The 16,859-nt window shown below is 38.3% G+C and overlaps 1 protein-coding gene across 1 annotated transcript in view; it reads left to right on the top strand.

The window, feature by feature from the left end:
* Positions 1-16,859, top strand: part of LOC126480759 (transmembrane protein 214-B) — a 152,404-nt gene that overhangs the window by 48,395 nt on the left and 87,150 nt on the right. Inside the window, exons 7-8 of the mRNA XM_050104047.1 lie at positions 1,010-1,121; positions 3,710-3,852. Of these exons, the coding sequence (XP_049960004.1) occupies positions 1,010-1,121; positions 3,710-3,852 (255 nt within the window). The remainder of the gene's footprint in view (positions 1-1,009; positions 1,122-3,709; positions 3,853-16,859) is intronic.

Here is a 16,859-nt window from a genome sequence, read left to right as displayed (position 1 = left end):
GTTTACATATGAAAAATTAATATATTCAATTAAGTTATGATTATGACCATTGTAAGTCATAAGACTAGAGGCCATCACATTGTAGCACATTGGTGTAATTTTGCACAACCTTCCACTGCCATAATAACACGTCAACAAAATGTTATCAGTGGCAAGAGTTGAAGGCTGAATGCAAACAACAGAAGTGAACTTGAATATTTGAATAAGTTAAAACAGTTTGCCAGAAAATGACCTTACTTTTGAGGGCAGTACTTTGGTAGTTGAGTAGCTCAAGAACGCATTATGGACTGATTCAGAAGCTTCAATTCTCCTTCTTCCCAAAGCCCATGGAGGCTGTCTCCCGTGATGCCCTGTGGGCAGGTGAGCAGAACTTCTGCATAAGTGTGTGTGTGTGTGTGTGTGTGTGTGTGTGTGTGTGTGGGTGGGTGGGTGGGTGGGTGCGCGCGCGTGGGAGAGAGAGGCAAGGGGGAGACAGGAAAATTGTATCCTAAAAATAAAAAAAATTGTGATAGGTGTTGTGCCACAATGTAAGGAAAGATATAGTGAATGAACATTATCTCAACATAAAATGACATGCTGTATTCCTGTTTAGCAGCAAATCTGAGTTCCCAGTCACGTGCAATGTTGTGAAACTCCAAAGCAGAGAAAGGCTATTTTTGAAACCTTATGTATTATTGCAAGTCTAGCACTTAGTGTTACCGTTTTATTTGCATACGTGCAGTTGATGAAAATCCTTTTTATGTGTTGATGAAATATGTAAGAAAAGAAACTTTCTGGTTAATTAATTTGTAAACATATCACTCCCTGTGATGTATCCAGCTCATTAGCTCCCTTTGCTTTTCACAAGAACTCCGCCCTTCCCCATGATCAATTTTTATTGCTGAGATTGCCCAAAAAGTTGCCCCTGTAACAAGAAATTAACAGTTAACCTCTTAATTCAGTTACCATCTAACATTAAGTGAATATGTTCATACACAATAGTTTTTGTCTCTTTTTGTTTTTGTTGCAGCTGTGCATATATCTTTCTGATTGCCTTCAGAATCAACCAGAAAGTTTCACCACTTGGCGACAAATATATACTAAGGTGTTACCACAATCAGCATTGCTGTTGAGACATATAAGTAAGTCTCATACTGACACAAATAATCTTACTGGTTGGCAATTTTAAGAACTCTCAATCCAGCAGTTTGTATGTTTTAAATCCGATTTTGTCTCCTGTGAATGAAATCTTTCTGTGGGTGATTTTAACCATACCATAGATTACACTGAGGAAGTAGAGGCTCGATGGGTCCAGACTAGTTGGATATTTGAAGGATATTCAAGAAAATAAATGACGCATACTGTAAATGAGTCTGAGCATCAGAGGTTTGCTTACAACTGTAAATACTAAATTACTTGATTTGGTTAGGGAAACTGTGGAATTTGATAAAAAGTTAAAGAAATGTTTATGAAGTACAACATATACTGCATTTTTAGGTGATGAAGAAAGTAACATCCAAGCAGCTGAAATGCAAGGTAATTACAGTGCCTTTAATACATTAATGAGTGAGTGTTTTTAACTTTACAACTTGTTACAGTTGAATGAAGAGGGAAAAATTATTATTGTCTGAGCTAGAGGAAGATGAGTACCAATCTGAATACTGTACACCAGCAGCATTCAAATCATCAGCCTGAAAATAATTGTTTTTAAATCAAGTAGTTCCAATTAAATTTAGAAACTGTTCTTATTGGCATTCACATCAATCATGGATTTCTTATGAAAACGACAAGGATGATAAAAATTTTCATGAGCTGTGTTGCCCCCACTGAATACTTGTGTCACTGTGAAAGTTCTATTTTCAAAAAATGGAAACAAAAAAGTTTATACGGTACACAAGTGTTTTTTTATTGGAACCATATTGAGAAATAGTGAATTTAAGTAAAGGAGCAAAATAGTTTTAAAAATTGATGGGTTAATATGATCTGCAGCTATTAAAATTTTTTGATTTTGAACCAAGTGTCTTGTATCATTTCATAGGTGCCTAAGTCAGAATGTGATTTTAGTTAGTGACAGTTGCTATATCAGCTATTTAATTTTTTTCATGTCACTGAACTTTATTAAGAAAAGTGTGTTATGTAGCAGTGTAATTTTAGTAATGACATTTCATTAAAAAGAGATTTGGCCTTTCTAAGTATACCATTTTCCAATCCTCCCCAGTTGGAGATGAATTGTTGGCCAGTTGAATGAAATTCATCTGAAACATGCTAGCTTCTACATGACAGTCATTAGCTTGTGCATTCATTCCTCATTTTAAGTTGCCATATTGTGTTCATTCTCTTAGCTTTGCCAATTTCTTATTTGTACAAGAAAATCTGTTCCAGGTGATCTGTTCTTTGTATTACAAAGATTCCATATTAAATGATTGTTCATTTCTCTGACTTATCGTGAAATAACTATTAAAAAAAAAAATAGAAAAAATTGCAGCTTACTCTGAATATAAATTAATTAAAAGACTGATCTCTCTCTCTCTCTCTCTCTCCTCACACACACACTACATCTGTAAGCTGTATGGATAAGCCTGTGCGTAGTGTGTGATTGAGGGAACGGTTTACTACTATTAGAGATTTACATCCCTGTTTCATTTACGTGTGGAACAAAGGAAATATAATTGATAGTATATGAACACCTGGTTCTCTAAATTTACTAAACAGCTATTAGAAAGAAGAAAATTTTGTATGTTCGAACAAAATCCAATTTAGTTTCCCAAGGGTCTCCACAACATTTTCCTATAGGCTAATTCAGAATGAGCCTTATTATGTTTGACTTTACTGCCAGACCGACTTGATGGAGCCTCTAACCCCTTGAGCAGCTATCAGGAAGAGAACACGTAAATCTTGTTAGTGGCCTCTTTATCAAGTCTGCTTGGTAACTGAATGTTATTTAATGATAAAGCTGAAATGTTTTGCATTCTCTAAAAACTTAGTCCTTATTTGATTTTATGTAGTAAGTCACTTGTGATTGGTCTTAACACTGTGGACCTAGATGAATGAGATAGTAGTTAAAGACATCAGCATGGTTATTTATGTAGTCTTTGAATACAAAATTTTTTATGTTTAATTACTTTGTGCACACAATTATACATCTAGACATGTATTTGAATCACTGTAATAATGGAAGCAGCTGATTTTGTCTTTAATTTGTATTATTGTATTGTAGTTAGTATATTTTCAGAATATTCAAATCCCAAAAGCGTTTCCATGTGGCGTTAACATATCTATGTGTATAGGCAGCACCACTGCTATCAAGTGCCACTGAAGTCAGTAACAGCTAAGTGGTTATCAAGCATTACTCAAAAAATTTCTTAAACATCTCCTGATAGGGAAGGAATGAGAGAGGGGACAGGGGGGGATGTTTGGATTCCTGAGGTTAGTTGGTTACATAGGTTATGCCGATCTTTGTGAAATAATGTAATTTGATTTCAATGTGAGGCCGTGTACTGTCACATGGAAGGCACCATCCAGCCAGATGAAGTTATGGTCACTTCTTTGCTGTATGCTTCCTCATTGTTGTGACCAGTAACAGGAATTTTAAACGTTTAAGTGTCATCTGGAAGTTAGAAATTATTTATTTTTAATATTTGTCATTTTTAGCAAAGCAGGACTTTTAAATGTATTATTTTAGGAAAATGTAGTAATTCTTATTTGAATTTGTTTTTTTTTCTTTTTAAAGCTAGAAGCTGGAAATTTGATCCCAGGAATCAAACTTTCAAACAGCTGAAGCAAACTTTGTCTGCTTTCCAAATTACAAATGATGAGCTTCAGTCAGTGAAACGTAAAGAAGACGGCCTTGCAGATTGTAGAAAAATTTGCACGGTGAGTGTAGAACCAATATCTTACTAATTTAGCCTTTGACTGAATGGAATAAACTGATCTTGTTGAGCATAAATTGTCAAAGGAAGAGCTTCAGGTTCTCCCCTGTCAACACTGCCTTTCTTTTAGCATTACATACTAAAAAATTATAAGGACAGAGATTCTGAAGCAAGCTTTTGGTACAAAAGTCATGAGAAAGAAGAAAAGTTTTATTTTATTTAACTTCTGCCCCCAAGTATGTCAACTACAGTAAGAGGAAAATTGAAACCTCTTTTCTATTCTTTCTCTTCTCCCCCCCAACCCATCCCATCTCAACCCCAGTATTCCGGGCATGGCTGTGCAGTGGCCAAGCGATTGATGGTTCGGGGAGCCGGGTGACAGACCTTCACATCCCATTTTTTGGCTCCTTGGCACCCAGGGGTACAGAGCCAAACAATGCCTCATGATTCGTTGAAGTGTTCTTGCTGGCTGCATTCTACTGAGTGATTTGTTCCTTGATCACATATGTTTTTCTCATGGGCTAGCAGTGTTTGCCTTCTTACACAAACACCACAAATGGATTTTTAATTAACGGGGTTTAGCAAAATGCACAAATGTTATGTTTGACCGAGCGAGGTGGCGCAGTGGTTAGCACACTGGACTCGCATTCGGGAGGACGACGGTTCAATCCCGTCTCCGGCCATCCTGGTTTAGGTTTTCCGTGATTTCCCTAATTCGTTTCAGGCAAATGCCAGGATGGTTCCTTTGAAAGGGCACGGCCGATTTCCTTCCCAATCCTTCCCTAACCCGAGCTTGCGCTCCGTCTCTAATGACCTCGTTGTCGACGGGACGTTAAACACTAACCACCACCACCACCACAAATGTTATGTTTAAAACATCAAATGAAAATTCCACCTTTATTTTTCATGCGGGAGAACAGAAACCCCAAGATAATCGCCATCTGATTGATCATCTTTCGTCGTGACGACACAGGCTTAGATATCTTCACTGCTGCTGTCCTCATCGTTTGATAAAGAATTTACCATATTTTATATGGATTCCTTTCTTATGCCTTATTTTATGTTCAACCTTGTAATCTTTTTCCACACTGGGTTCATGATATTCTTCCAATGTTCTGGCCTGATTCATGTGACAGCCTTATTTATCAGCCTCTGTTTCTCACAGCAGAAAGGTTTTATTTTGCTCCATGATATCTGCTTTTATTTGAGCCCAGACAAGTTCAGTGGCATTATAATGCAGGGTACTATGATGGAAAACATATAACTTTGTGACCGTGGTTCTCTGCTAATGTGTCAATTATATACTGTACCTTTGGTGGCTTGTATCGTTTCTCTAGTTCCAGACGTTCTGCATTTCGCCTGTTCTGTTCAAAGCGTATTTTATTATTATTCAACCAGCTGATTATTCGTCTCTCCTTGCATAAATCATTGGTGCTTTATTTAATTTTCTGGAATGGTATGGTACATTGTCCCTTACAAAAACACTACCAGAACTGACATTTGGTAGCAAATGAGTAACGAACCTGCCTTTAAATAATCTACATTCATTTCCTCATGGTAATTGACAGTTTTTTTCATACTGAAACATCTTCATAGCACTGGATACAAAATCGTTCATAGAGACAGCTTGAACAATAATTAATCGCCCTCCCTTACCAGTTGGCACACTTGTAGTTTTGTGGCGTTTGCCGTCTGTCTATGCGACGGGTCATGCATGTGTCTTGTTGACCCGTGTTTCATCAATCCATATTACATTTTCCAGATTCATAGCTAGCAATCCACGCAGGAAATGACATCTCCATGCCACAATGTCTTTGCATTCCATTAGTATCTTTCTTCCTGTCTGTGAACAAATCACTATCCAACAGTGATTCCATCAACTTTTTAAGTAGTGGGTACTCATTCCTGATGTAGTACATGTATATACGTTGCCTGACAGCACTTTCGTCAAAGTTGTATGTTTCAGTTATACGATAATCTCTTCCTTGACTTTCCAGGTGTCACAATAACAGGGCTCCCAGCTGAATTGGCAGCGTCCTTATCATTTGTGACTCTCTTCGGAGTCGCTATAGAGATTTCAGTGCTTCTGTTACCCTGTCAATCAGTTTACTCACGGTATCAAAGTCTCACCATTGGTCCTTTCCCTTTCAAAGTAAAACACAATCTGTATATAAATGTGTATGCTTGATATTTCAGCATAGCTCCTTTTCCAAAAGTTGTCTTCTCTGCACTATGGGAAGCCATTTTCCACACATGTGCCAAAGAAACTCACAGAACAAGTGGAATGCACATGTACACACACAAACCTGAACAAAGCATGCGGCACCACTGACGGAAAGCAGTGGTCGCTTAGTACTGCGGCAACAATGGGACGTTGCTACAGTAACGTAAACAAAAACTCATGATCTGATTGGCCATTGCACAGAGCACATGTGCCGAGGCTTATTCAACTGTCAGAGCTCTTCTCTTGCCGTATGGAGACCTCACAGACTGCTCATTCTCTTCGATTTTCTTTATACTTGGTACCATTTGAAGGCCAGTGCCCAGATACAGATTTCCAAAGTGGTAAAACACTTTCAAACTCAATAAAATCACATTTAATTATCTGAAGATTTAAGTGCTGTGAAATCATTTTAAATGAGTGTCAGCAACTGTGTGTGTGTGTGTGTGTGTGTGTGTGTGTGTGTGTGTGTGTGTGTTGTAACAATGAAGTTATTGGTTCGATTCTTGCCAGGAACAACATATTTTGTGTACTTTATTTGAGTTCTGTATTTATTATTAAATGGAAATGTTAATTAACAAATATTGATTCATAATTTTAAATAAATAAGTTTTTTTAATTTTAGTTTTTAATCAGATTTAATTCAATTAAAATTTGATATAGAAATGCTAAACCCTGTTGTTAAATGAAATAAATTTGTATTTATACATCAACAACACTGTTCAATCTCTTTAAATAGGAAAGTATTTTATCTTCTACCTGGTTATTTTGACCAAATTTTAATATATTGTGAATAATCACATTTTTATATGATTAGTAATTAAAAATAAGATGATGATGATTCTGTTAAGAACTATGATTCAGTATTTGTTAACTGCAGTTTCCATTTAAAAATAAATAGAGAAAGGTTGTGCGTAGCAAGACTCATACCACCAACTTCCTGGTTACAAGACTGATAAGCATATCAGTCTTGTACTCAGCTGGCAGCACTCTGCTAAAATGCTTGAAATGTTTTGCACTTTAACAGTGCTCCAAAATCTTCAATTATTCAAAGATGGTTTTTAGAGATTGTCCGAGGCTGAGGATAAGATCAACCTGTTGTAGGCGATTGATGTCCGGCTACTGGTCTTCAAATCTTGCACGAAGAAAATCAAAAGTGCAGAACAGTCTGTGGAAGGGTCCCCCTCTTAGACTGTTATTCTTCTTCTGGTGGGTTATATTGTCATTCTTTTGTTGCTTCAGACTGAATCCTGTAACGTGTGTACCCATTAAATTTGACAACTCTTATGAAAGTCATCCATACAATTACAGTAGCCTTTCATCCATAGGATTCTTGCTTCCTTCCTTTATCATTGCACAGTTGTGTTTCATTTCTTCTATAACTCCCCTGCCTTCTCTACTGTCCATCCCAAGAGTCCTGGAATTTTCTTACGGCTGCCTGTCTTACAGCACTGCTTCAAATTTAATCATTCATCTTGTTGAGCCCTTCTTCCACTAAATTGAGTTCAGTAGATTTTTTTTTTCAGTTGCGTCTGAAGAAATAACATTAAGATGATTGTCACAACTATTAAATTTCCACTTTTTACTGTAACAATGTTTATAATTATCCCATCTTACTTCATATTTGGTCTTTTTGTGAGTATTATTGACTTTGTCTGAATCTGTTTCCTAAATTTGCGTCCTACCATGACAAGTACAGCGTGTTATTTCCTATACGACTGTTCCTTCTGGAGTTTGTGATTTCAAGAGATTGTAGATATGGTAAAATTTCCCATAATATTCTGTATACATTTCTGCTCACATCTGCCAAGATAAGTTTGGCATCTTTTCCCTTCTATGTTGTATCATGCAATCTCTTTTTGAATCCGCACAGGATATCATGGCCAATGTACAGTCACTAGTTTTCGTCCAAAGCACTGGGCGAGTTAACTCAGTTGTTCGGAAGGTGAGGCCGACATTGCTCACCCCCATTCGGCCGGTCAGCGATGACAGAATCGAGACTTATGCCAAACAGTCTTCAATGATTTTAAAGAAAACATTCTGTAAAAAAAATTTCATTTTTGTGTCACTTGTAGCTTTATGTGTCAGCTTCATGATGACATGCCCTTCATTTCATTAATGCTCATAGTTATTGTAATATTAATGCATGTAAGTAACACTGCACAAAAGCCGAAAAAGTTTGCAATGAAAATTTGTGGTCGCTATGATTTTGCATTTGGTACATATTACATAATATGTCCTTGTGCATGAAATTTAGCTAACGTACTTAATTTTTCTTTAGACTTGGGTGGATTTCTCTCTCACGAGTCTCGAGAAAATTGATCTTATCCAGCACACCCATTTGCAGTTGCATGCACCTGCAATAAAGCCAGAATGAAATATGCACCACATTCCTCATATTTCATAAATGGTTTGAGATATTTAAATGAGAGTTTGGTGACTGATAGCAAATAAAAGAGGAGAGTATTTTGCAATACGATGATTATGCAAAACTTCATTTTTTCCATTAACTACAAGTTTCTTCGATGAAAGACAGTACTTTTTAAGGGCCGCTAATGGCTGGTGAAACAATAAATGCTTTGGGTTTTGGAACAGCAGAGGCAAAGGTATTGCACATTTATTTTTGTGTGGAGGATGTGCTCTTCCATAAACTACCGGCCTTACTTTTCCTCAGTTCCTCGCTTTAAACTTAATAAAAAACTGTTTCAGAATTCTCTTGCAATTGCATCTGGACAACACATTAGTGAGGTGACATTGCATAGACTCCACTGTATTTTGGGAGGAAAAGCAAATTTTAACATGGTAATATGAGAAATATGTGTTTTATCCAAAATTCGCCACTGATGCTGCCTTTCTGGAAGTTAGAAATGGTTAACAACTTCTACTGATGCATTTTCAGCAGAATTCTTCTAGGTACTAACGAAAGCAGCTGTGACAGTAGATCTTTTAGAATGGTCGCCATGCAAGTGTTGGCGTTGAGGGGCTCCATTTAATATTTACAGAAAATGTGAGCACAGACTTCAAACTAGAATGGCACCTTCCTGCGTACACTCGGCATTTCCCATACTGCGCCTGCTCGCAACCCCCACCACTAACACACTCCTTGTGTATGCTCTGACTAACACAGGCTACAGGATTTAATGCATGTTAACCTGGTACAACCATGCTGAGAGTGGCCGATGGTTGAGAAGCGAACAAATTTGTGGAGGACTATATATATATCTAAAAACAAAGATGATGTGACTTACCAAATGAAAGTGCTGGCAGGTCGACAGACACACAAACAAACACAAACATACACACAAAATTCAAGCTTTAGATATATTTTTCCTACGTGGAATGTTTCCCTCTATTATGACTGACTAGTCTAGCAAATAGTTTGAACCGTTTGCATAAACGAAATGCATTGCTTTTCTCTCCGGCCATCCATATTGGGCTCAAAGACAGCAACTGTTATAGCAGCATTTATATTTGAAAATGGATTAAGTGCTCCAGCAGAGGTAGTGCGTCATGACAGATCAATTTAGCATAAATCTTATCCGCAATATGCTAGTTGTTATCTCAGATCAGCTCTCTGTGAAAATGTAGGAAGTCAACAATTTAGGAAAAGCTAGATTGCTACTTACCATAAAGGTAACACATTAAGTAGCAGACTGGCACAATTAAAAGACACACAAGCTTTCGGCCACAGCCTTCATCGGAAAAAGAGAAACACAGAAAATTCATTCGCACAAGCAAGAACACCTCACACACCCATGATAAACTCCGATAGCTTGGACCACAATGTAACTATCATGTGGGATGGTATCTGCAATCTGGAGGTGGGACAGGGGGGGGGGGGGGGAGATAGCATTATATGTGTGGGAGAAGAGGAGCACTGTCTGACGGAGTGTACAGGGACTAGAGTGCCAACAGCTGTAACATCGGGGTTGTGGGGCAAGGAGGTGGGGAAAAATAGCGAAAAAGGAGAGGAGTGGGGAAAGATGGAGAGGTGCATTGACAGAGGGTGGCAAACAGATTGTAGCAGACAGGTATGGGGAGGAAGTGATAGGACAGAGGGGGTGGAAACTGTTAGATGGAGGGTATGGGGGCAGTATGTTAATGTAGGTTGAGGCCGGGATGGTTACAGGAGTGGAGAATGTGTTGTAAGGACAATTCCCATCTGCACAGTTTGGAAAAGCTGGCGGTGGAGGGGAGGATGGGTAATGAAGCAGCCATTGGAATCAAGGATGCTATGTTCAGCTGCATGTTGTGCCACACGATAGTGTACTTTGCTCTTGGCCACAGTTTGGCAGCTGGTAGGTCTGCTTTGCTCTTGGCCACAGTTTGGCAGCTGGTAGGTAGTCATACCAATATAAAAAGCCGTACAGTGATTGCAGCAGAGCTGGTAAATGACACGGCTGCTTTCACAGGCGGCCCGGCCCCTGGTGGGGTAGGATAAATCTGTGACAGGACTGGAATAGGAAGTGCTGCGTGGGCGGATTGGGCAGGTCTTCCACAGGGATGTGATACTTGTGGCAAGGCGTTGGGATTGGTAGTGTTATAGGAATGGACTAGGATGATATGGAGGGGAGGGCTTGCAAGGATCTCTGGTTGGATGTCACTTATTTCAGGGCCTGATGATGGGTTATTAAAGCTCTCAGATTGACTGTGGTGTCGGGTGTGCCTTTGTCATTGGTACCGATGATTTCCGGTATAGGCTTCCAGAACACTGCTCAGTATTTACAGCAGAGCTCTTTGCCCTGTATCAGGTCACACAGTACGTCGCAATACAGGCTTTTCAATTGTGTCATTTGCTCAGACACTCCGAGTGCCCTTTGGGGCCTCTGTGTGCTGTACACAGTCCATACCTTAGTGCAGTGGGTCCAGAAAAGCTTCCATCTAGGCCTAAAGCACAAAGCATAATTACGAGTATGTTGCTCTGCGCTGCTCAATTGTCATCTAGGGTTGCCATTGTATAGTAGTAGTACTTCACAGTTGGAGGTTTATCAACTTTTTTATCTGGATCTCAAGCCACAGATTGTGCTTAGTGAAAAGGTGATAACAAGGACCATGAAATGTTTGAATAGATCATAATTGTATGTGTTGTGCATTTAGTATCTGTCCTGTATGTTCTAATTCTAGTTCCACATTAATTACAAACTTTATAACTGTCTAAAGACACTTTTGTTGATAGGAAATATAGTATACTGAGACTTTCTTTAAAAAAAAAAAAAAAAAAAAATTCAGATGTATGAGACTGATGGTTTGTCTGCAAATTTGATCTTCACAAACGTCTATTTTTCTCAAAAATTTTTCTCTGTGCTTTGGGCCCTTAGGGTTCCCAGTGTTTGAAATACACAGAAGAAAATTTTCCTGTTGACATTTTCTGTAATCTTTGATTGTGTTGATCATAAAATTCTCTAAGGAAACTAAAATAGTATGGCACTAAAGGCTTTCCCATTCTATTTTTTAACTTAACAATAGAAAGAGTGTCACATCAGTAAATGGTGCAACTGGAATAAGATTAAATTCAGAGTGGGGACACATTACTTAAAATGCCTGTCATTATTCTGTGTCAGCCTGCTGCTATTCTTGACCTCCATAAATGGTTTACCAAGAACAATGGAAAATTCTTCAAAACGATGACATTTACAGAAAGTTAAAAGGCACAAACACATCAGTAGACACTGAAGACACAATAATGTATAGGTTTACGACTTGTTCACAGCAAACAGTTTAACCTTTAATCACACACAGACTCAAATTACAAATTTCTAAGATGGAATTTCTGGCTATTACTTAGCTTATACTGTTTGGTGGTAACATGCCATCAGTATATGCTAAATGGCACCATGTAGTGCTGATTTTCTTGCGCAACAGTTCGTGAACCTGATGTGACTCTTCAAGCTTTCCTGGCGGATGTGTTGTAAATGGTCTTCACAGGTTTGCTGCCAGATAATGTTGTTCAAATTCCACAATATTTCCTCAGATCAGCTGTCCGACATCTTCATGTAGTTCAACCTTGCTGGTGGATAGGTACGACTGATGATATCCGCACATCGATGCCTCATTTCTAGAACACGCGCGCGAAGAATACACAGGTGCGGAAATCGATCATGAGCAATGATTTGCAGTTAGATGGTGCCATATTCAAACTTCCTCTGCCAAAATTTGCAGAGTGGCTCTCCTGTACGTGCGGTGTACACTGCGTTTGTCAACAGTGCGGCCAGATGTTACTCAACAACAGCCGTACTAGACCAATGTTATGACGGGCCTGTTATTGAAGAATATTGATTTTCACGTCGTGATTTAATAGCAGCCAATCAGCCAATGCAGGGTTCCAGGCTGTGCTCAGTTGAAATCCCGCATGCTTGTTGAAAAGGGATTGTTGGCTGTACTGATATTTATTGCTTCCTTAATGATACAATACCAGAAAAATGATGCTGGAGATAAAACTTCTGTGTTCTCATAAATCATCCGATGTCCTGTATTCAGACAGTGTTCCGTAATTTCCTACTTTTCCAGTTGACGAAGGCATGTGTGACGTTGAAGTTCATCGCAGCGTTCTTGTACTGTGCGGCATGTCTGGCCTATATATGCTGCTCCACATTGACAAGGATTTTTGTACACACCACATTTCCTCAGGCCAAAGTCATCCTTAACTGAACCCATCAGGTTTTGCAGATGGTTGAAAAGCACACTTAATTCCCGAGGAATCTTCCGATTCTTGACAACATGGCACCAAAATACAACAAGAAGGCCAAAGTTGGTGAACCTGTTGTGACTTATAATTGTATACAAAAAAAGTGCAAAAATCATGTTGTACAAAATCCATCAGCAACCTTTAATTGGAAAGCGATCGGTGTTTTAAACTATATCATATATCCAGAATGAGATTTTCACTCTGCAGCGGAGTTTCAGTTTTATATCATATATGTTACTCAATTAATTCTCAATATAGACCACTGGTTAGTTTTTGTGTCACATGTAATATATTTGCCACTATATTAAAGTTTCTGAGGTCATGTGCATGATTTCTCTACTTTGTGGTTACATTGATCACTGATCATTATTACCCCAGTATTACAGACATTTGTTAAACAGTGTCGATGCCAGTGACAGTGTGGAACTAAGGAATACACACATTAGACACCGTGTATAGACCAAGATTCGTTTGTTATTGTTAATGTACGCACAACTAAAAAAATCAATTGTCAGTAATATGTTGCACAAATGGCATGCTTTTGTGGTTCAGGCATCGATCCAGGTATAACATGTAATGTCAGATGTCTCCAGAAACAAGAATTGAAGTTTGTTTGGCCACTAGTTCCAGATATTGTCTCATGAAGTGAAGAACATATAACCTTAATTCTAATGGAAATGGATGTTTTGAAGTGAGGGTTTAGATCTAAGATGGGTGAAATTGAAGGTATTATGCTCAGCTAAATTTGGAGCTATGTATGTGGTACTCCTTAGTACCTTCCATTGTTTTTATAATTTTGATGTTTGATTTATGTACCATACTAGTTTTTTTTTTTTCTTTTATGAGGCTTCATAAAGCGCTTAAGACAATTTTGAATCTTTTATCTGTTTTATTTCTAGGTGGTCGAAGTTTCATTGTGTTTTTGAAATACTGACCACAAATGAAACAGTAACAGCAGTTGTAGTGGAAGTATAGGCTGGTTAATGTATTCCCAAATCCATGCTAACATTGACCACCTACATTTTTTTCCATTACTTCCTCTGCATTTTAGAAAATGTATGTACTGATTAGTATGTAGCCCTTTTGTATAAGCCCCAATGTTCACTAACATAAATATCATAGAAGTTAAAAAAACTCTCATGATTATCATATTTGGATCTGAAAATCAGTCAAAGTGTACACAGTTTACAGTACATGAAACTTCCAGAGCTTTTGGAGCTGTTTTCTTTCTCGGAGAGGAAAGAGGGCAGTCTAAAATGGAAGGGCAGATCACTCAGACTCCAAGTTGAGACAAAACCCACCGGTTATTGAGGGAGAGCTTAGAAATGTTGTGTCTTGTTTGTGTCTATTGACAACTCAGTGCCTCAGCAATATAGTGAGATGTTAACTTTACTCCTTCCATTATTTGTATTCCACAAAAGAATTTCTTATTAGTATATTTTGTAGAAGTAGCCAGTAGTGGCTGCCTTTTTATTATAGACTTGACTTAGGTTCCACATCATCATCATCAGTTATCTGCTATATTAGCAGGTCCTTTGCCTCTCCATTTTCTGCGATCCATTGCTTCCTTCTTAAGGCTGCTGTATGTTGTACTGTCCATCATGTCATCCAGTATGTGGAATCTCTTCCTTCCTCGCTTCCTTTTCCCTTCTACATAACCTTCTAAAACTGTTTTTATCAGTCCGTCATTCTTTCTTAATATATATGCCCAATCCAATTTCTTTTTCTTCTCTTTATTACATCTAGGAACTGTCTTTTCTCTCCCACTCTTCTCAGTACCTCTTCATTTTTTACTCTGTCCATCCAACTTATTCTTTCCATCTTCCACCATGTGCAGATCTCAAAAGCCTCCAGCCTTTCTCTCTTTTTTCCTCATAGTCCATGTTTCAGCGCCATATAGAAGAACACTCCATACAAGACATTTTATGAGTCTCTTTCTGAGTTCTCTGTCCAGACCGCTGCAGAAGATTCTCCTTTTCTTATAAAACGCCTCTTTTGTCATTGCTATCCTTGTTTTAATTTCTGTGGTGCACTTCCAGTCGGTGTCTATCCTGCTTCCAAGATACTTAAAATTTTGCACCTGTTCTAGTGTTTCTCCATTCAGCACAATTTTTATTTCCTTATTTCCTCCTATTGCCAATACTTTTGTTTTATTTGTGTTAATTTTCATTCCATATTTTTTTCCTTTAGTTGCAATGGTGTCCACCAAATCCTGTAATTCTTTTTCTCCTGTGGCTAGAAGGACCATGTCATCAGCAAATCTCAAGCACCCTACTCTTCTTCCTCCAATTTCTACTCCTTTGTCATCTAATGAGCATTGGTCAATCATATTTTCCAAGTACAGGTTGAAAAGAGTAGCTGATAAACAGCATCCTTGTCTTACTCCTTTCCCTAGTCTGATCCAGTTTGTACTTTCTCCTCTCACTTTAACTGAAACTTTTTGATTAAGGTATAATGAGTTTATAAGTCTTCTGGTTTCCCAGTCCACTCTCTTTTCCCTCATAATAGTCGCCAGCTTGTCCCAAACCACATTGTCAAATGCCTTTTCTAAATCGATGAAGCACATATATAGGTCTCTTCCTTTTTCAATAAACCTTTCTCCCAAGTTTTTTAGGAGCCCTATTGCATCTCTGGTGCCCGTATTCCGTCTAAAGCCAAACCGCTCCTCGCCGAGATTCTCCTCTATTACTTTTTCAAGTCTTTTATTAATTATTCTTAACATCACTTTGGCTGCATGTGAAATGAGGCTGATTGTCCTGTGTTCGCTGCATTTCTTGGTTCCTTGTTTTTTCGGTAATGGAATCATTACTGTTGTCAAAAAGTCCTCAGGCCATTCACCCCTGTCATATATTTTATTACATAACCTCAATATTTCTCTTATTCCATTGTTGCTCAAGCATTTTAGTATTTCTCCCGGTATTGTATCTGTACCTACTGCTTTGCCATTTTTCATTGCAGCAATGGCAGACTTTACTTCTTCCATTATGATGGTCAGTCCTTTCTCTTCATCACTTACACTGTTGTGCGATTCAAGTTCCAGAGTTTCTGGTTTGCTATTTGTGTCATATAGCTCTTTTATATATTCTTCCCATCTCTGGAGGACATCGTCACGATCTTTGTACACTACCTCTTCGTCTTTACTCAAAATTTCCATAGTAGCACTTCCTGCTCTGTTTTGTTCCCATACATACTTAAACAATATTCCAGTAAGGGCCGCAGATGCTTTGTAAGCAGTGTTCTTTGTAGAGTAACTGCATTTTACTGGTATCCTATCAGTGAACTTAAGTCTGCCACGTCCTTTACCTGTGATTGAGAATATGTGATCATTCAAATTCATATCCCTAAACATTTTTGCTGAACATCCACTGACACTAATATCTATATCACGCATTGTTGCAGTGGTGCAAGAATTAAACTCGAGCTTTTCACCTGCACCTTCCTTTGTAAAGGAACAATTGAAAAAAGAGTTGAGCACTTCCATGTTTGCTTTGCTCCCAAGAATTTCAGTTCCTGTGTCATACACAAGTTTGCCACTTACAGCCATTATTAGTTGGTAAACCAGACTGGTAATCTCACTACTGTGGCAGTGCTACCATGTTTACCCTGAGAAGCAGGGAGAAGAGCTGGCAATAGTGTACATTCCAGTACCCTTACAAGTGGGGCACTATTACATGGTACATGTCTTTAGACAGAACTGAATGGAGGGCCGGTTTAGAAGAAGAACAAGAAGAGAAACAGGATATACAGTACATCTCAACTTTGTTGCTCACAATGCATTGTGGGCAGTATGTGTTAAACTAACTTCACAGTGATGTTGCTATTTTCCACAACAGCGTCTGTTGATTCATCATCTGCTGTTTGTCATGGGTGATAATGCCAACTTTGTGTTAATCTATGCTGAATGATTTTATTGTATTTTCAGTTTCCTCATCTGTCAAAGAATCTCTCCTCCAGTAGTCATCACACACTCTTTTAGCCTGATTCATGGCCTTTAAATTCTTCTACATCACTACAGTAAGTACTAGCATCACAGCATTGAAAGGAAACTGATCACGTTGTCTCGTTTTTTTAGGCTAGAGTTTTTGGCTAATACTGCCATGGTCCT

Source organism: Schistocerca serialis, chromosome 5 (assembly GCF_023864345.2).
Source record: "Schistocerca serialis cubense isolate TAMUIC-IGC-003099 chromosome 5, iqSchSeri2.2, whole genome shotgun sequence".
Lineage (NCBI taxonomy): Eukaryota > Metazoa > Arthropoda > Insecta > Orthoptera > Acrididae > Schistocerca > Schistocerca serialis.
The sequence above is the reverse complement of the archived record's forward strand: the minus strand, read 5'-3'. Positions and strand labels throughout refer to the sequence as shown.